The sequence below is a fragment of the Mustela nivalis genome, assembly GCF_964662115.1.
Source record: "Mustela nivalis genome assembly, chromosome: 4".
Lineage (NCBI taxonomy): Eukaryota > Metazoa > Chordata > Mammalia > Carnivora > Mustelidae > Mustela > Mustela nivalis.
This window is the reverse complement of record NC_139023.1, coordinates 16,782,033-16,803,470: the sequence shown is the minus strand read 5'-3', so window position 1 is coordinate 16,803,470 and position 21,438 is coordinate 16,782,033. Positions and strand designations below refer to the sequence as shown.

General features: G+C 32.3%; 1 protein-coding gene across 1 annotated transcript in view; it reads left to right on the top strand.

The window, feature by feature from the left end:
• Window positions 1–21,438, top strand: part of LOC309863791 (uncharacterized protein) — a 171,687-nt gene that overhangs the window by 125,473 nt on the left and 24,776 nt on the right. The window contains exons 3-4 of the mRNA XM_082728968.1: window positions 4,245–4,408; window positions 17,420–17,585. Coding sequence (XP_082585094.1) covers window positions 4,245–4,408; window positions 17,420–17,585 — 330 coding nt within the window. The remainder of the gene's footprint in view (window positions 1–4,244; window positions 4,409–17,419; window positions 17,586–21,438) is intronic.

Here is a 21,438-nt window from a genome sequence, read left to right as displayed (position 1 = left end):
TTATTCTGATAACAAACAATGATACTATTTGAATATTTACTTGAATATTCCATATATGCCTCAAACTCCATATTTTCCCCCCAAAAAACAAACAAAAAACTTACCACTTCTACCTCTATACAATGTCAACAATCAACTGTTAATCTAAAGTAGCCTGTCCAAAGAATGTTATTACTTCTAATCTAATTTTGCTATGCTAGAAAATTGTATATTATCCTTAATCCCATCGTTTTCTTCATTCTTCACATCTATAAATTATGGTGCTATTTGATTCCTAAATTGCTTCTAAATCCCACCATCTCTGATTTGCACGGCCACTATACTAATTCAGGTCAGCATCATTGTATTTATTACACTCATTCTTTTAGTCAAGTTTTTCATATCCTGAATTTATTCTCTATCTTAATTTGACAATGTTACTATTGCTGAGGGTACTGCCAATAAACACTTATGTGAACTTTCTTACATATCTAAGCAGTTGTATATCAGCACTCTTAGTCTAGCTCATGTTTTAAGGTATTAGGCAGGTATATACCATAACTTAAATGTTGTATTGTGGTAATCTCTATTAAAAATGGCATTTCCCCCCTCAGTTTCTCTCTTCTCTCTCTTCAGTATTTATAAATAAAGTGAATTTTAGAAAACTGAATAACTACATTTGTTAAAATGTCATATACCTTAAATATTTACCTGCTTGTCCTCTATTTCCCTTAAGACATTTTATTTTTCAAAGTAGTCTGAAATTTTTTCCCAAGTCTCAAGTAGAGAGTGATGGTGTTCAATGCTTACTAAAATTACTTAATGTTCTTTACATCCTGAATGCAGTTGTTTAAACTAAACATCAATTACAAAGGACACCTGGGTAGTTCAGTTGGTTAAACAACTGCCTTCAGCACAGGTCATGATCCCAGGATCCTGGCATTAAAACCCACATTGGGCTCCTTGGTCAGCAGGGAGCTGCTTCTTCCTCTGTCTTCCAGTCCCCCACTTGTAAGCTCTTTCTCTCATTTATTCTTTGCATTTTACTCAATTCTAATGGACTTACATATGCATATTTTTTCCTCAACATTATTAGAAACCTTTTGCTCTATCTGTATTTGATTATTTCAGAATCTGTTTTTAATAGGTGGCATTCCTTTTGGTACCTATTGGTGTTTTGTTTTTAACTTATTTTTTATGGTTATTTACTAACCTGATTTCAAAAATTCATTTTTTAAATTTCTTTTCAGCATAACAGTATTCATTGTTTTTGCACCATACCCAGTGCTCCATGCAATACATGCCCTCCTTAATACCCACCACCTGGCTCCCCCCACCTCCCACCCCCCAACCCCTTCAAAACTCTCAGGTTGTTTTTCAGAGTCCATAGTCTCTCATGGTTTATCTCCCCTTCCAATTTCCCTCAACTCCCTTCTCCTCTCCAACTCCCCATGTCCTCCATATTATTTGTTATGCTCCACAAATAAGTGAAACCATATGATAATTCACTCTCTCTGCTTGACTTATTTCACTCAGCATAATCTGTTCCAGTCCTGTGCATGTTGCTACAAAAGTTGGGTATTCATCCTTTATGATGGAGGCATATTACTCCACAGTGTATATGGACCACATCTTCATTATCCATTCGTTCATTGAAGGGCATCTTGGTTCTTTCCACAGTTTGGCGACCGTGGTCATTGTTGCTATGAACATTGGGGTACAGATGGCCCTTCTTTTCACGACATCTGTATCTTTGGGGTAAATACTCAGGAGTGCAATGGCAGGGTTATAAGGAAGTTCTATGTTTAATTTCTTGAGGAATCTCCACACTGTTTTCTAAAGAGGCTGCATCAACTTGCATTCCCACTATCCATTTAGGAATATTTGGTCATTTGTTTATATATAACTTTTCTAAAAATGTTTCTGTTTTCCTAATATTGGCCCCAAATTCAAGTTTGTGTTAAACACAAAAAAGCATGTTCTTTTTAACTCTTTACAAAATGCTATAATTAATGAGCATTTATTTGCAAATATTCATGTGTGGAATTCATAACCTTGAGACAATTCATGACCTTAAGACAATTTTTTCACAGTATGTTGACAATAATTCTACTCATACTCTGCATTTTATATGTGTTTCAAGATTAAAGCAAACATGGAAATGTGCAGACAAATTATATTAAGATCTTGTATCACATACAATTTTCTATTTTCTGTTAGTTAAACAAAGACTATATGGAGAAGTGGTATAGTATAATGTCAATAATATTGAAGGCAGAAAACATTGGAATTCAAATTCTGAATATAACTTACTTATACTGTATTTTTGGGTAAGTTGAATATTCTTTTTTATCCTGTTTCCTCACCTATTAATAAAGAAGTCAAATAGTTATAAGAATTAAGTCATATATGAAACAAGCACACACATTTATTTGCTATCATAAATATTAAATAAATAGAAGTTGCTATCATATACCATTTGTAATGAAACCTTTGAATCTTTTTGTAAATTTTATTCAAAAACATATTAATAGTAAAATATGATAAATACGATATACTGAAGTCATTTTTATATACACTCAAAAAACTATAACAAAAAAAAAAAAAAGAAAGAAAAGAGACCAGAGTTAGTTTGCTTGTGTCTCTGACTGACTATAATATGAACTTGAAGTTAGTGACATTAGTTTACTTTTATATGCCCACCACATAATACATTGGATGGATTAAGTGGATATTATTATATGTTTGTAGAATACTAGTCTGTGTGTTTTTTTATCCCAAAGTTTATATCCATTTCAATTTCATCCTCTATCACATAAGATCAAGGCATCAGTGATTAACTGTGAAATGATAAAGAATTAAGGATGATATGCTTTTGTAATTCATGTAGGTTATTCACAAGTGCAATATTATAAATTATAGCCTTGGGCTTTTAGAGAAAAAAAAAGAGTATTTAAAATCCAGATGTGGGCTTTCACCAGTAATGGGGGAAAAATAATAATTGTCCTTAAATTTGCAGTTTAAAGGCTTAATGAATAGTGATTATAACTGACTTAAATTTCTGTATTTTAAAAGGTTATCTAAAAATGAATTTGTACATCTGCAATATACTATGTATTTACTAGAAATTGAGTTGTTTATGGTATTAATCACCAGCATTTCGCTGAGCTCTCTTTGCTAAAAATCTATAACTACTGATTTTTCAGTAATCTAATACATTCAAAAAAGTTCAAATAGGAAAAAAAGAATTTTCAGGAACAGAAACTATCATTATACAAAATGATACTACTGGCATGGAACATTAAGATAATCTAGTATGTCGGTATTTTATAACTAGGATAAGTGATGACCAGAAGTATTTTCAGACTTACAAGTTACAGAGCAAGTTAGTGGCAGAATTTCAAGTCTCTGATGAATTTTTCTCTTTATAATAATTATAAATAGTTTATTATTTTGGCATATAGCATATGGTATTTGCAGGGATAAACTGGATTGGAAAACACACTTAATCCAACACCACTGCATTTCTTGCTTACAATTTTTGTTTATAACTTAATATAATTTTGATGTCACAAAAATAATACTTTTAATTAGCAGCACAATTAAACAAAAATAATTGAACTGATAGGAAGACAAAGGAGATGAAAGGGTACTAGTAGGAGAATGCAATCTTCTAGCAGATATTCACTGCATAAACTGACACCAGGCTTAAGGTCCACCATAGGGGGTGCTTTCAAGATAGATTGGAGAGATTAGTCAGGGAGATCACAGACAAAGAAACATCTTCCAATCATGGGCATAGTATGGACAGGAAATCTTACTTTGTTATATTTTCATGATGCCCTGATTTGCTCTTCTTTAGTCTAAGGCCACTTTACATTTCCTGTTTGATTATTTCTTTTACAGCATACAGAATTTTCCAACTTTAATAACATAGTAATACAAATGATTTCTACAGCTTTCCAAAGTGAACAAAATATGTTTTCAAATTATATTTTCTGCACTGTTTCTCTTTTGCATTGCTAACTTTTTTCTAATTATTTATGGTGTTTTTAATGTACATAATTCTTTGTAACTTGAGAATACTTTTAAATATCAAGGAAATCTCAACTACCAACCGAATTAAAAAAGATATACACAGATTTATTCTCCCTGTTGGCCCTTACTGTCCACAGGGTACAATTTCAGATACAGAGGTAATGTGTTGGTTATTGTGTAGAGATTCTTCTCCAGCTTTCTTTTCTTTTGTGCTTTATTTATAACAGATCTTTTGAGTCACACTGAATCTCTACCTGCTGTCCAGTCATCTGATTTAAGAAGTTTTTGTGTAACAACGTTATATAAGCCAGTTTTTCCCTTCAACACAATCTTCACTCGCACATCATTTCCAAGATTACTTTCTTTTAACCACCAGAATCACACCATCAAGGTAAGGTTTTATCCATCAATCACTTCTGTACCCAATCATAAATAGTTGTTATAAGAAGGACAGAAATGGGCAGTTTATTGGATAATCTAGTTATGAAATAGAATTATTCATGAGTTAAAAATCTCTAATGCAATAGAAAGGTGGTTTTTCCTTCTGGCTAGCATGTTTGGTTTTTTTTGTTTGTTGTTTTTAAAGCTATACACTGTATGGTGACTAACATAACATAATAAAAATAAATAAATAAATAAATAAATAAATATATTAAAACATAAAAACTATACACTAAAGGGGTCTCAATATTTTGATTTATAGCTCTTCCTAAATTATGATTAGTAAAACTTCCTTCAGGTATCTAACAGAATGTTGATCAATATGAAGAGTTACAGTGTTCTTTGCCTCTTTTGTTCTTCTTCCAACACTATTTCAGTGGAACATGGGATTGGCTGATGTGGTTTTGCTAGCTTTCCTTCATCATGAATTGCAAAATGTGCCAAATATTCTTTATTAAATCAAGAATCACTGAATTCTATTATTAGGTCAAAATCATTCTTAACCTCCAAATGGATTTTATCCACTTATTTATTATACATTTATTAAATACCTGCTATGTACTATAAACTGTTCTAAGCAGTAAGGAATCAAAAGGAACAAGAGGATGTTTGTCTGCCATATCCTAATAGAGAAACTAATGGAGACATACTTTCTAATGGAGACATACAGTAAGCAAGCAAAAAAATTAAAATTATTATATTTTAACTGAAAGTTAACAAAAAATACTATAGAGAATATATCAATAAAGACTATACAAAATAAAAGGTAATTTTTTTTTTAAAGTGCCTTTTTCATAATGCCTCTCTGAAGAAGGGTTATTGAAGCAGTTTACTAGAAGAAGAGGACTTATCTATGAGAAGACTAGATGTACTATTTGTAGAAATGTTCACTATTGGGGAAAAAAGGGAACATGCAGATAACACTGAGATGTAACAAATATACTAAAAGATGTCAAACACTTTTTAAAAGAACAAACTGTTTGTTACCAGAGGGCAGGAGGATGGGGGGATGGGTTAAATAGAGGAGGGAGATTAAAGAGTGTGCTTGTAGTAAACACCAGGTATTGTATGTAAGTGTAGAATCACTACATCGTATCTTTGAAACTAATATTACACTGGAATTTAAATAAAAACTTAAAAAAAATAAAAAAATAAAGGGATGTCTGGTGGTTCAGTTGGTTAAGCATAAGAATCTTGATTTCTGTTCAGGTCATGATCTCAGGATCCTGGGATTGAGCCACGCCTTGGCCTCCATGCTCATTGGGGAGTCTGCCGGAAATTTTCATCCTCTGTCCCTCCCCCTGCACTCTCTCACTCTCAAATAAATAAATCTTTAAAAATAAAAAATAAAATATTATAGCACCATTTTACTGTCAACATTTTATTGAATTGAATTAAATTAAATAGGAAGTGCATCTAGAGGAGTCTAGACCAGTAAAGAGTTTATTTCCTTACTAGCAAGGATTTTGGTGATAGACAATATAGATCTGTAAAAGCCAATCAATGAATCAGACCATTTTTTTAGAAATTGATTTTTATCCACCTGCATGTGTATTCCAGGCAGGAGAAAGGGGAAAGCCTAAGAGTAAAGGTTTTTGCACTTTTCATCTGAAAAGAGTATCTTTTGTAGAAGACCATAGGCTCTTCTCATATCTCACTGGTCCCAATTTTTCATGTGGCCATTCACAAAAAAAGATCCAGAACAATCTAGTTAATGCTGTTTAAATTAAAGAGATTGAAAAACTACCTTCTAATATATTTTTTGAGCCAAAGAAAGAGTAAACTAGAAACGTATAAAGCATGTCAAAGGAGACCTAAGTCTTCCAAAGAAATAAATTAGTAAAGACAACACTTAAAAGGATAATTTTGAGAAAATCAACTCACAGATTGTAAAAATATGTATTCAAATAATTTTAAATTGTTTGTTACAATCTTATAAGCATTATTAAGCCTCATGTAGAGTTCTCCTTGAATTATCTTAAGGCAGCCTCAATTGTTATAGTTCTAATAATATCATGAGCAAAGAAAGATAAAAGGAAATCATGAATTAGTTCCTTTTTTTTTATGGCTACATGAAGTTAGAGAAAGAGGAAATTTGAGAGTTTTTATCTTTTGCTTATTTTCCTATTACCACTGGTATCTCTAATATAGCCACCATATAGATAGCAAGCTTAGGATCAAGTGTAAAGTATAATCATAGCTTTGTGACGAACTGAAAATACATAATCTATCAAGAGTCTTTTTATACAATGTACTTTATTATTGTTTTATTTTAGTGAGTCTTGAAACATTTTGACATAGCTCTCTCCATCTTTCTTTCCTTATAAAGTTCCTTACGTTCTACGTTTTACTTTCAGATTGACAAGGACCTCACCTTAGTATTTGGTTAACTGCAATAAAACATGAATTTGAGAGGCGCCTGGGTGGCTCAGTGGGTTAAAGCCTCTGCCTTCGGCTCAGGTCATGATCTCAGGGTCCTGGGATTGAGCCCCACATTGGTTTCCTGATCAGTGGGGAGCCTGCTTCCCCCCTCTCTCTCTGCTTGCCTCTCTGCCTACTTGTGATCTCTGTCTGTCAGATAAATAAATAAAATCTTAAAAAAAAAAAACCCAATCATGGATTTGAGTGAACTTGATTATAGTGCTCTTTTTCTTATTAGAGGTGAGAAAGTTTTGTCTCTATGGAATATGTCAGCCAATGAATAATTACTAAGTTAATTTTCATCATCTGTTTCAAACAGATTAAATATTTAATGACATAATTTCCATCATGTCAAATTTTCAAAAGGCAGTTACTATTAAACTAAAATAATTATGTAAAATAGGATAAAAACTGTACAAGTAACTAAAGAGTAAACCTAAGTCTCACATGTGCTTAACTCAACATTATTCTGAATAAAAATGAAAAGGACAGCATCAGTGTGAGTTTTTAATGGAAATATGTTATTATTTAATGACATAGCCTTAGGGAAAATATTTGTTTAGTATCTATGAAAATCAAAAGTACAACAGAAATACACATATAACTTAATCACAGGATTTTTTTAAATTTGCGAGACAACTCTTTGGCAACTATAAGAGACAACTCTTAGTGTTTTTTATATACTAAATATTATGATGTTATTGGCTTGTAGACTTGCAAGATATAAAAGAATTGTTGGCTCGATAGAAGATGGTTTCTGACAGGAGATGCTGTTAGGATGGAGTCCAAGAGAAAAACTACAAAGAGTTTTTAGAATTTACTCTGATACCTATTTACTAACCCACTTGAGACATATTGAATTAAAGGCTCAATACTGAGCATCCTTCTCTCTTAAGCTTATTTTGGAAGAAAAAGAAAAAAACAACTTTTGTTGTTCTTTCATTAATCTGGGTCTACCAGTACTTGAAATTTAGTATTTCTAATTTATTGTTTGATTAGTACAATAAGTTAAACAGTATGGAGTGACCTTTCTTAGACATTAAAATAATAATGTTAGCAACTTCATGTGGTTGAGTCTAATATGTGTTTTTCCTTTCAGTTCTACATTTCTTTTTTTTTTTTTAATTTTTATTTTATTTTTTTTTAATTTTTAATTTTTTATAAACATATATTTTTATCCCCAGGGGTACAGGTCTGTGAATCACCAGGTTTACACATTTCACAGCACTCACCAAAGCACATACCCTCCCCAATGTCCATAATCCCACCACATTTCTATGTGACTATGGTTGGTGTTCATAGGCAATACAAGTTATTAATGTTACCTATAACATCAACAAATAAAACTTGAGGGTATACAAACTTACTTCTCTTTAAATGATAAATTTTATTTTCAAAGATACTACCTCTTTGGTCAATTAATAAATTATTTTAATTTGGTCCAAAGGTTGTAGGTTATTGTTAAGGTACTTAATATTCAATATTAAATTCTTAGAAGCTCTAATTAGTAAAGTGAGCCTAAGTCTTATTTCAAATGATTATTAGACAGTTTTAAAAGTAACTAATAATCATATGTTTTTATTTGGTAAGTATTTTTTAATTTATTTTTTTTATAAACATATAATGTATTATTAGCCCCAGGGGTACAGGTCTGTGAATTGCCAGGTTTACACACTTCATAGCACTCACCATAGCACATACCCTCCCCAATGTAAGTTTCTTTTTTATGATAACTTATCAGAAAATAAATTCAGTCTACAAGTGAAATTCAGATATATTTAATAGATTTCCTTAATTGTTGTTCAGTGTTAAGTATTAAAAACATTTCTCAATTATCATTGAAATTCATAGAATATGATCACAATTTTCATAATTTACATAAATTTCATATTTTACCATTCTTTGAATATAAAAACTTAGGTGAAGGAAAAGGCAAATCAATTATTTTTTCTAAACGAGTATTCTTCAAATATCCAACATAGATATGTACACATAAACATACACACACAATTATGTTAGAATAATGTTATTAAAGTTGATGCAAATGAACATTTTTATCAATTTTGTTAGATGGCAATTAAAGAAAAAAGGTAGAAAATTATTTTTAAAACTGAGAAAGCTTTATTGAAGCAAATAAATGGACAATGAATTCATTTTACCTTTTTAGTTGTAATGCAGATGAAGGAATTAATATTCTGACAAGGGAAGGTCATCACTGTCATTAAGTAAATTGCCATAATTGGTGGAATGAGACAGTTAAAATTCTCATAAATTAGAAATGCATATCTATAAATATAGGCATTATCTATTACTTCCCCTCTACTTTTATTTCCACAAAATTTGCCTTTTAAAAAATGGAGTTAAAAGTCTTATCTTTGAAATTACAATGAAGAAAATGTAAACTAAATACTGTGATGATTAATGAAGCTTGGTCATGAAACTTTATCCACACACACACATACACAAACACACACACACACACACACACAAACACACACACACAGGATGAATGAAACTGAGGAAGTAGGACTTGAACATTTTGCAATATAATAAACTCCAGTTTGATCCCCAGTGTTTATCTCAAATTCATAATCTGATGTAGATAAAATGTCTAAGCATTTCAATAATTTATTTTGAAATAATTTGAAATCGATATCTGTATATTTTCTCTAGTAACTTGCTTTTCACCTTATTTCTCTATTTTTGTTTATCATTTCTTATACTAATTCATTATTTTGCCAAGCAAAGGAAATTTGTCTGAATATATTTACTATATTTTAACACCTTACTACCTAAATGCTATTTCATGTAGAAATGCATCAATTCTGACCCAATATCAGTAGGAGACATTTTAGATTGTTTTTCTATCTCCACTGTGTTTGTTGCCTACAAACAAAATAAAGGACAAATAGCATATAGTTGAAAATTGGGCTTTTCCCTAATTATCTCACTTAGATGGATATAGATTTAATTTTTATATTCATACATGAACGTCTGTTATCTCTCTAAATTAGAATAAAGTGACTTTGTTTTGGAGGTACACATGCACACACAGCACCCAAAGCCAGAAAATAAGTTCCAACCCTGTGCTCATACAAATAAAGTTTATTAGATTGAGTGTTCTAAAGATTGGATGATGTTATATCTGAGGTCAGAATCAGCATGACTCCAGTTACTGAGAATAAGGAAAGCTAAATGGAACCAAATATAGAAATTGACTTATAGACCATAAATTGATTTAAATATAGATCAGTGTGTGACTAGAGAATGCACTGGCAGTTGTTAACAAGAACATCAGTACCACAGATGTACCATATCCAACAGTGTGCCCCCAACATTTGATAGTTTTGTTGTTCGCCTCAAATATTTTATTTCATGTGATGTTTAATATATTGTCAGCTTTATTAATCTTTTCACTAATGGTTTCTAATGTATAAATCATAATTCCACAGACTTTTTCCACTGATGCATTCTTTTCTTCTAAAACATTTTTAAGCAAAGTTTTTTTTTTTTTTAATGTTTCAAGTATTTATTTAAATTCTAGTTGGCTAACAAATAGTGTATTCTTAGTTTCAGGATTAGAATTCAGTGATTTATCACTTACATATAATACTCAGTGCTCATTACAAGTTCCCACCTTAATATTCATTACCCATTTAGCCTATTTCCCCACACATCTCCTCTCCAGCAGCCCTCAGTTTGTTCTTTATAGTCAAGAGTCTCTTTTATGGTTTGCTTCTCTCTCTCTCTTTTCCCCCTATGCTCATCTGTTTTGTTTCTAAAATTCCACATATGAGTGAAGTTATATGGTATTTATCCTCTATATACTAACTTATTTCACTTAACATAATACCCTCTATCTCCATTCACATTATTGCAAATGCCAAGAATTAATTCTTTTTGATGGCTGAGTAATATTCCATTGATATATACACCACATTTTCTTTATCCATTCATCACTGGATGGACATCTGGGGTCTTTCCCTAGTTTGTATAACATTGATAATGCTGCTGTAAACATCAGGGTGCCAGTGCTGCTTCAAATCAGTATTTTTGTATCTTTGGGTAAATACCTAATAGTGCAATTTACTAGGTCAAAGGGTAGTTTTATTTTTAACTTTTTGAGGAACTTCCATACTGACTTCCAGAGTGGCTTAACCAGTTTGCATTCCCACTAACAGTGAAGAGGGTCCCCTTTTCTCCACATCCTCACCAACATCTGTCATTTCCTGACTCATTAATTTCAGCCATTCTGAGAGGTGTGAGGTAGCATCTCCTTGTAGTTTTGATTTGTATTTCCCTGACGATGAGTGATGGTGAGTACTTTTTTGTGTGTCTCTGCTATCTAATTATTTTCTTTGAAAAAGTATCTATTCGTATCTTCTGCCAATTTCTTACCTGGGTTATTTATTTTTTGGGGTGTTGAGTTTCAGGAGCTCTATATAGATATATTTTTTTTTTTAAATGGAGATAATCCTGTAACACAAAACTCAGACTTGAACCCATCTAGCACAGCAGTGCTTTGCAGGAATACAACTACTATTACCATTACTCTCACTACTCTATTTTTGAAACTGAAAAGTTATGTGAGTTATGGTAAGCACTTAAAATGCCTTAACCCCCAAAACAACAACAACAACAACAACATGAGATACATGAAATACACTGATTTTCTTTATAGGGAAATGGATAAATAGGAAAAAAAAAAAAAAAAAAAAAAAAAAACAAAAAACGGACAAAGCCAGAGTTTGGTAAAATGGTGGGAACTGATTTTCATCAAATTCCTTTTTGGACCTGTTTTGGTTATCTATTTGTGTATAACAAATTGCACAAACTAAGTGGCTTAAAACAACACACATTTATTATCTCACTATGTTTGTGGGTCAGCAGTGGCAGAATTTAGCTAAATATTCTGCTCAGAATCTTACATGTCTGCAATCAAAGTATCTACCGGAATTTGTTCTTATCTGGAAACCTGACTAAGGAAAAGTTGATTGGGTTGGTAGAATTTATTTCCTTGCATCTATAGGACTGGGGGCTCTAGTTTCTTGTTGACTATTGAGAGAAAACAGTCATTAGATGCTTGTCAGGTGGGTCATACAGCATGGCTGCTTACTTCTTCCAGGGCAGCTAAGTAAAGACCTCTAGAGTCAGTAGGCTAGAAATATAGGGTATTATATAATGTAACATAATCACAGGAGTACTATTTCACCAGCTTTGCCATATTTTATTTATTAGAAGCAAGTCACAGGTCACACCCATGCCCAAGGACTGGTAGCAGTGGTGGTGGGGTTATAAAACTGTGTAAACACTAGCAGGCAGAAATTACGGGCGACCACAGGAGTCTGTCACAGTCTACCCTTGAGATCCCACGGATTCTTGTCCATTCCAAATGAAAAATACACTTAACTATCCCACATCCCAAATCATCAAAACTCATAATTTGATTACAGCATCTGCTCAAATCAAAATACAGGATCTAAATTAAGTCTATCTTTGGATGAGTTCCTTTAGGTGTATTTCTCATGATTCATTGATCTGTAAAACTGAAGTAACTAGTTGTCTCTCTCTGCCCCATTCAGACAACATACAGTAGTGAAGCAGGCATAGGAAAACAGCTATAAATATCCCTATCCCTAAATGGAAGGTACAAAGGAGTCAGTACTTTAGCAGTTTTAAAATACAGCTGGACAAATGTTGGCTACGTCCTTCATTAGGTTTCAATGCCTGGGAAGAATTTTCCATGACCCTTAGTTCCCTCCCTGGGTACTTGTTTCTGTCTCCTGAGTCATTCTCCCTTTTCCATGTGAGGTAGCATGTGTTGCCAAAGCCGGCTTCTTGTTTGCAGACTTTTGGGACTCTGGCAGTCTCCTTTCTTTTGATCTTCTTGCTTCTTTCAGTCCAAATTGGCAAGAAATAAATTCCTCCAAAAACTCTGTAGACTTTGAGTGGATTTCTCTAGGGTTCTTCTACCAGCCACAGATACAGATCTTTTCAAAATAAGCTCCTTACTACCAGAAGATACTACTGGAATGCCTGAAGGACAATACCTTTAAACTCTAGATTTGTTTAGAAAGTGTATGAAGCACAACATTAGTCTTTTCAAAGGATGCTTTGCATGGCTGAATCCTTGTTCCTTTGATTTTCTCAAAGTTTTATTAAAAGTTTGTACAGTCACTCCTTGTTTTTTTTTTTTTTTTTTTTTCTTTCTCTAGAACACACTTTTTAAACAGTATTTGGAAGACCTGTCTCAATGTTAGCATCCTTTGCTACCTGGGAATGTTGAGAATTTTCAAAGATATAAACTCTTGTTTCCTTCTTATTTAAAATGTCTCCTTGGATTCACCTCTCTTCTCTAGCACTTTAACAATAACCAGTAAGAAAAAAACAGTAAGAATTCAATACTTGGAAATTCCTTCATTGTATGTCTAAGATTATCAGTTAAATTTCTGTTTTTCATTTATCTCTTAGCTTTGTTAAACTTTCTGTCACTACATAACAAGGATTCTTCTTTTCCAGTTCCCAATAATTTACCTCACATGTCTTGCACTGTCACTGTCGACATACTTAAAGTCCAGATCTATAGTGATATTCTATTCAAAGCAATTTAGGATTTCTCTATTATGTTCCTCAAAATTTCTCTAGCCTCTACCCAGTACCTCCTTCTAAAGTCACTCTCACATTTTTAGGTATCTGTTACAGCAGCATCCCACTTCCAGGTACCAAAATCTGTATTGGTTATATGTTGCTTCTTAGCAAATTCCAAAGAACATAGTGCTTTGAAACAATGACCATTTTTATCTCACAGTTTGTAGGTGTCAGATCTGAGTTCTACTTATCTGGATTCTCTGGGTGAGAAGTCACAAGGCTATAACCAGGGTGTCATCTGGGATATCTTCTCATTTGGAAATTCACATGGACAACAATGCACTTCCTGAAGTTATTAGCTGAATTATTTATGTCTTTAGGACTTGAGGGGCTAGCTTTCTGCTCAGTGTTAGCTAAAAGTCTATCTCAGCTCCAGGAGATTGTCCTAAGATCCTTGCCAAATGGATCATCCAAACTGCTTGCCTATTCAATACCAGCTAAGGAGAGAGAACCTCTAGAGTCTGCTAAGAATATGGAATCTTACATAATGTAATAAAATTACATCCTACTTCCCATCATTTCTGTCATATTCTGTGTTGGCTGGAAACAAGTTACAGGTCCTGCACACACTCAAGGGAAGGGTATCATTATACGTGAATATGAACACTAGTGGCAGGCAGGATCAAGAGAAATCACTCTAAAAAGAGAAAAGAAAGATGGAAGGAAGGAAGGAAGGAAGAAGAAAGAAAGAAGAAAGGAAGAAAGGAAGAAAGGAAGGAAGAAAGAAAGAAAGAAAGAAAGAAAGAAAGAAAGAAAGAAAGAAAGAAAGAAAAAAACAAAGAAAGAGAAAGCAGAAGGAAGACTACTCTAGGGTCTGTCCACCACAGGTCTAAAACCCCAAGTTCTATAAAAAGACTAGCCTTAATAATTTTATAAATTTGTTATTTTTGAAAACCTGTAAATTTTATTCTTCAAAATGCTTCAAAAAGGAAAATCGGTCCGACCAGTTAGAGACCTATGTGATGATGATGATCATGAAGTTTTAAAAACTTCAAATTTCTTCCTTTAGCATTATGATGGAGCATTGATAATGACCATAGTTGTCTCAGATTGAAAATAAAAATGATTTCTATATACATTATATATGTTTACATTTTAATCAATACATTTTATGATTGATATTATAATTAAGATATGTTATATATTAATAAAACTTGAAAATAGCAGTTAAAGTATTATGAAAATTGTCTGAAATGTATGAAAAAGAGAACATCTCTTAAGTTCCACAATAAGACTCTATAGTAAAACATTCTATTTATGCTGTTCCTCATAAAGCACAATAGTAAACCATTTAATACTCCATTATTTAAATGAATCTCTCCTTACTTCTAGCTTTGATGTTGTGTCTACTTAATTTTTACTGCATTTTAAAGAGTAATTAATATAGAAGACATAAAACTTTCAAGGAACTGATGTATTTATTACTGAAAACTTAATTTGTTTTCACAAAGGTAAAGTCTAACTCAATGTACATGTTTCATTTCTCCTTCTCAAAGGTATTATTTTTAATTGAGTCTTGCAAATTGATTTAATTAGCCCAGTTTTTCTTTATTCTCAGACTGTTATATTCAATCATTATAGGATGAAGTCTTTGTTATGCATTTAAAATTCATTTTACTCTAAAGTGAAATCTTGCATACAAAATACCATATCATCAACAGCATTCTGGCCCCACCATCATAATGTTAGGGATAAGAAACGAATAAAATGCTTGGAAAATATGCAACCCCACATGGAAAATGAATGCCAAAATGAAAAAAATAATATTCACACTATGTGTCTTTCTTTTTGTAATGTGAGATAGATAGATATAGATATACATACACATATACACACATATATTTTCACAATTTTAAAACACATTGGTTGATTTTTAGAATCAAGTGTTACAATCATTTGGCACAACCTAAAAAATAATAATATTTTTAGCAATCATCAGTATGTAGTGTTTGAAACTCATTATTTAGTGTGCAAGACCTAGGAAAATTTTCTTAGATTTTATAATAAAATTTATTTACTCAGCTGAATTTTCACTCACTACTGAATCAAAAAATTCAGTCCTAAGAACTATTTTCCTGTCAATTTGCAAAAATTATCAAAATGTAATTATTTAAATTACATAGAATAGTAAGGGCATTTTTTTCATTTTAGTAGTAGTATCTGTTAGCAAACAGAAGATTTTATAGAATAAAATTTTAAATGCTGCCGGCAAGTATTATTATCAATTGCTTACATAATTTCTTGTATTCCTGATGATAATTCTATATCTAATCCTGTCTATAGTAACATTATCCAGTAGAAAATAGTGCATGCCACTTATGTAATTTTTAATTTTCTGATACACTAAATGATGTACAAGGAGACAGTGAAATAAATTACAATAAGCTCTTTTGTTATACCTAATATGTACAAAATATAGAACACATGGGTGGTTAATTTTATGTCAACTTGGTACCACAGTGCCCAGATATTTTCTTAAACATTATTCTGGATGTTTCTGTGAGAAACGTGTGTTTCTGCGAGAAACACATATTAGATGGGAATAGAATTTATTTATTTATTTATTTTAAACCTTTTTTTTTTTTTTTTTAATTTGAGATCACAAGTAGGCAGAGAGGCAGACGGGGGGTGGGGAAGCAGGCTCCCTGCTGAGGAGAGAGCCCGATGTGGGGCTCAATCCGAGGACCCTGACATCATGACCTGAGCGAAGGCAGAGGCTTTAACCCACTGAGCCACCCAGGCGCCTGAAGATGGGAATGGAATTTAAACCAGTAGACTTGGAATAAACATATTTTTCTGTATGATGTGATTCTCGTCCAGTCACTTTAAGGTCTGAATAGAACTAGACTAATCTCTGGGATTCTGCCAGCAGATGGCCTGTGGACTTTAATTGTAATATAAACTCTTCCCTGAATCTCCAACCTGATTGCCAAGCTTGAAGATTTTGTACTACCCAACCCCCATTATTGTGTTATCTAATTCCTTAAAATAAATCATCCTCTCTCTTTTTTCTCTAAGTATATGTACACACCCCCCACCCATACACACACACACACCATTACCCCTGTTTCTCTGGAGAATACTAATTTTTTAAAAAAGTAACAAATATAAAATATTAATGAGTTATTTTGCATTTATTTTTAAATTTAATTCCAGTGTATGTTCATTTTTTGATACTAATTCATTAAAATCCTGTGTGTATTTAAGACTTACAATACAGCTAATTCAAAGTAGCCATCTTCCAAGTGATCATTAACCAAGTGGGACTTGTGGCTACCACAGTGGATGGTACAGGTCTGTGATATTTGAAACTTATTACATACTTAAGCTTGTCTAGTAACCTAAGGAATGTGTAAAATGCAATAGAGACATAGGGCTTAAGAAACAGAAGGTCTGATGAGCCCTACTTCATTAAATATAACCTGATGCTTACTCAAACTATTATGTGAAATCAATTTTATTTATTTATTTTGTTTGGTGCTATTATGTACTAGTAGGTCAACCATAACATTTGTTTTGGGGGGAATTTGAGGTTGGTTGGTTTGTTTATTTTTTGCATTTTTCCAATCATTCTGTTTCGAGGCCTTCGAATGAAGTCTAATACTGAATAGTGGTAATGGCTCATATAAAATCAAAAAGTATAATTGAGAAATAGAAAATAATCAAAATCTATAGAAGTCGAGGGATTCTTTCAGTTAATCCCCTTACATTCTTATCACTTCAAAAATTACTTGAAATTCTTGTTTTTTAACAAGATATCTTGTTCCGAGCCGACATAAACTTTTTATTATTATTTTTTTTTAATCATAGGCGGACAATTTTTTGTGGGAAAAAAAGAAGGGAAACTTCTTTTTTTTATTATTTTTAAAGATTTTATTTATTTATTTGACAGAGAGAAAGAAAGAGAACAAAAGCAGGGGGAGTAGCAAGCAGAAGGAAAGGGAGAAGCAGGCTCCCTGCCAACCGCCAAGCAAGGAGCCCGACACAGGTCTTGATCCCAGCACCCCAGGACTGTGACCTGAGCCAAAGGCAGACACTTAAACCACGGAGCCACCCAGGTGCTGCTGACAGGGAAACTTCTTAAATAGCCAAGAATACATAATTAATAAAATGAGAAATTAAGCACATTTTTTCCCTATTATCCAATTTCAGATTTATTTATTTATATTCTATATTGCTATTTTTAAATTACTTGCATAAATGGAAAAAGTAAAACATGTTTCTTAAAAGTTGTATATAATTTTTGGTATTTTCCACATAGCAAAAGGTCACACAAAATTATCTTTTCTTATAATTCATAACTCTCATAATTTCTTTTGCAGGTTTTTACATGGCCTTCCAAATACTCTTAAGCTGAATAGACTGTGTAGTTATTAAACATATTTTATTTCTTCTCAATATTTCCCCAGATGAATTTTAGGCCCTGGCTGAAATGGTACAGCATCTCATGCAACATGTTTCTTCATTGATCTTTCATCTGGATTTTTTGTTTTGTTTTTGTTTTGTTTTTTAATGAGATAACCTCATCTTTATCTACTTTTTCATTCATCATTCTTCTGCTTTTATTATCTGTTCATTCGATTTTTTTATACCAATCAGTATCATCTGGGTGATTTATTTAATGATTGCTTTTTGGAAACTGTCTTTCACAGGGTAATTGTCTCTAACAAGAAATAGGAAAGAAGCTTTATTGTAAATGCATTATTATAGTTCTGATCAAATGAAAGGAGAATTCTTTGCAAAGATTATTTCAAAATATATGGTTTCAAAGTATTTTTGATTAAGAATGGTTAAAGCAATCTGGTCTCAGGTGATAACATGAAATGGCATAATCTCTCAGCCACAGAACTGTTTCTCAAGCTCAGTATTTCTTTTACCTTTACCTAGCAAAATATAGTAGTACTTGTTTAAACAAAGTTTTATTTTTTAATCAGAAAGAGGAGAGAACAAAAATACACAATTTGTACAGTTATAGGACAAATACAACTCATATTTTAGTATGTAGAGGGAATAGTAGCAGAAAGTGAATCTGAAAATATAAGTTTAATAACATGCACATAATTTAATGACAGGAAATTAGGACATAATTTGGAAGTCAATGGGGACTATTTACAAGTTTAAGTCAGAAAAGTTACATGATTAGAATTGAGTTTTAAAAATATAAATGAAAACAAGGCAGAGAAGTCACAGGAGGAGAGTCTAAAATAAAGTAAATGTAGGCAAAGAGACCATTTTATTAGTACAAGAAAGCATGAATGGTGGGCTGACTAGAGATTGCAGTCTTCAGTGTGGAAAGACAAAGAACAACATGGGAATATATTTCATATGCAGAATCAATAGCACATGGTCTCCAAATTGTGATGTTGTGAAGGAATGGGGCCAAAAAAAGTCACTGAACTTCACTACTTTAGAAAAAATGTAAGCGAAAAAACCCCAAAACAACAAAAAGTCACTGAATTTCACTGCTTTAGAAAAAAAATGTAAGCAAAATGATAATGACAATAATAATAATGGCAACAAAAAGTCCCTAAATTTCATTGCTTTAGAAAAAATGTAAATAATAAAAATGTAAACAAAACTGTAAGAGGCCTTTAGGTTTGGAAATTGAAAGGTTACTGTAAATAGAATTAATGTCATAAAAATGATCACGAGTTGGCATTTTTCAGAAATTTATGAGAAACATCTTATTTCCTACCTAAACAAAGCATAAAATTATAAACAAAGCATAAAATTATAGCATCAACCTTAATGTCCTCTGGAAATGGATCCAATCCAGTATTGCCAAACTTCCTCCACCATGCAAGAACCTACATATGTAGCCATAGTATTTTACTTTTATCAACTAAAGCAGAAGTATGTAGTGTTAACCTGATATTTTCTTCCATGTGGAGAGATAATGAATAATTTATATCTCCTGCCTGTTATCTATACTCCTCAGACATATCCTCGGGGTGAAGTAATGAATTATCCTGATACATTTGGATGAGAAACTCACTGTATATAGCCCAACAGTTTCTTTCTTCTGTGGGGATTAGGTTATACACATGTGTTTTCTCTTTTGCTCCCACACATCTTAAAATTTAACTGCAGTTCACTGTGGTCTCTATTTTGATCAGTAAGTCTATATAATCCTGAGTTTTAATATTAGGAATACCAGAAGTTGTAGCTTCAAATCCAGCTGTTCTTCATCCTTCATTTTATTAATATTGTCATTTTCACACATTAAATATTCATTGAGCATCTACTATGTGCAACACTTCTAGAGACGGAAGATACAGAAGCAAATTTCACAAAAGCACTATATGGATCTCACCTGATATGTGTTAAAGGAGATATGTTGGCTCCTGACATCTTCTTTGTCTTATTTCTTAATTATTTCATAATTTGATTGAGGGAAGGAGTGTTAATTACTGAATCTTACGTCTTCTGTCCCACTCAAATAATTTTGGTTTTAACCATTTCTCTAAATTCTAATTCTACTGTCATGTCTTGTTGTGCTTTTCTTTGCACTTTCAATTTAACCTTCAAATCTAACTTACATGCCACCACTTCTAAACCTTGTCATTGTCAGTGAAATTATATTTTCTGTTTTATGCTTCTCTAAAAGTTTATATTTTAACTTTATTCACTACTATATATTTTATGTTATACACAATTAGATACAAAGAGAGATGGATAGATTAGATAGATGGGAAGAAAGAAAAAAAAGAAAGTCTTTTTTATTGTGGAAAATCTGAATATTTATAAAACTGGATATATGTATATTTATGGCATATTAACTAGTATCTGGAATATATTGGTGTATTGAAAACCATGCTCAGCTTCAGCTATTATTAACATATGATCAATCGATTTTATCCAAATCCCTCAATAACTGTCACAAAATATTATTTTGAAAGAATATGGACAGCTTACTATTTAATTAGTAATTATTTTGGTATTAAAATATTTTGAAACTTTCTATAAAGGATGAGAACTTTAAGCAAAGAAAGATCTATTTCTTTTATTCTTTCATGTCTAAAGTGTCATAAATATAATATTTGAGAGACTGTTTATCTAATTACAAAATTTTGATTTGGAAATGATTTTTTATACAAAAGTTTGAAGACAATATTTCATTGTTGTTTACTATATAGAGAAGTCTGATATGTCATGATATGTACCTTAAAACCTTGTATGTTTTGCATGTTATCTATAATCTTTGCTTTTGTAGGTTTTGAATTTTTTATCTGACAATAAGATTCTAATAATATATTAAGAACTGACTTGGCATGGGATTTCCCCATCTCAATTTTTTTTAAAGATTTTATTTATTTATTTGATAGATAGAGATTAAAAATAGTCAGAGAGGCAGACAGAGAGAGATGAGGAAGCAGGTTCCCTGCTGAGCAGAGAGCAGGATGTGGGGCTCCTTCCCAGGACCCTGAGACCTTGACCTGAGCTGAAGGCAGAGGTTTAACCCACTGAGCCACCCAGGTGCCCCACCCATCTCAATTTTTTATGCAGAATTTTGATGTTTCCAACTTTTTTTTAGATTAATTTATTTATTTTCAGAAAAACAGTATTCATTATTTTTTCACCACACCCAGTGCTCCATGCAATCCGTGCCCTCTATAATACCCACCACCTTGTACCCCAGCCTCCCACCCCCCCGCCACTTCAAACCCCTCAGATTGTTTTTCAGAGTCCATTGTCTCTCATGATTCACCTCCCCTTCCAATTTACCCCAACTCCCTTCTCCTCTCTAACTCCTCATGTCCTCCATGATACTTGTTGTGCTCCACAAATAAGTGAAACCATATGATAATTGACTCTCTCTGCTTGACTTATTTCACTCAGCATAATCTCTTCCAGTCCCATCCATGTTGCTACAAAAGTTGGGTATCCGTCCTTTCTGATGGAGGCATAATA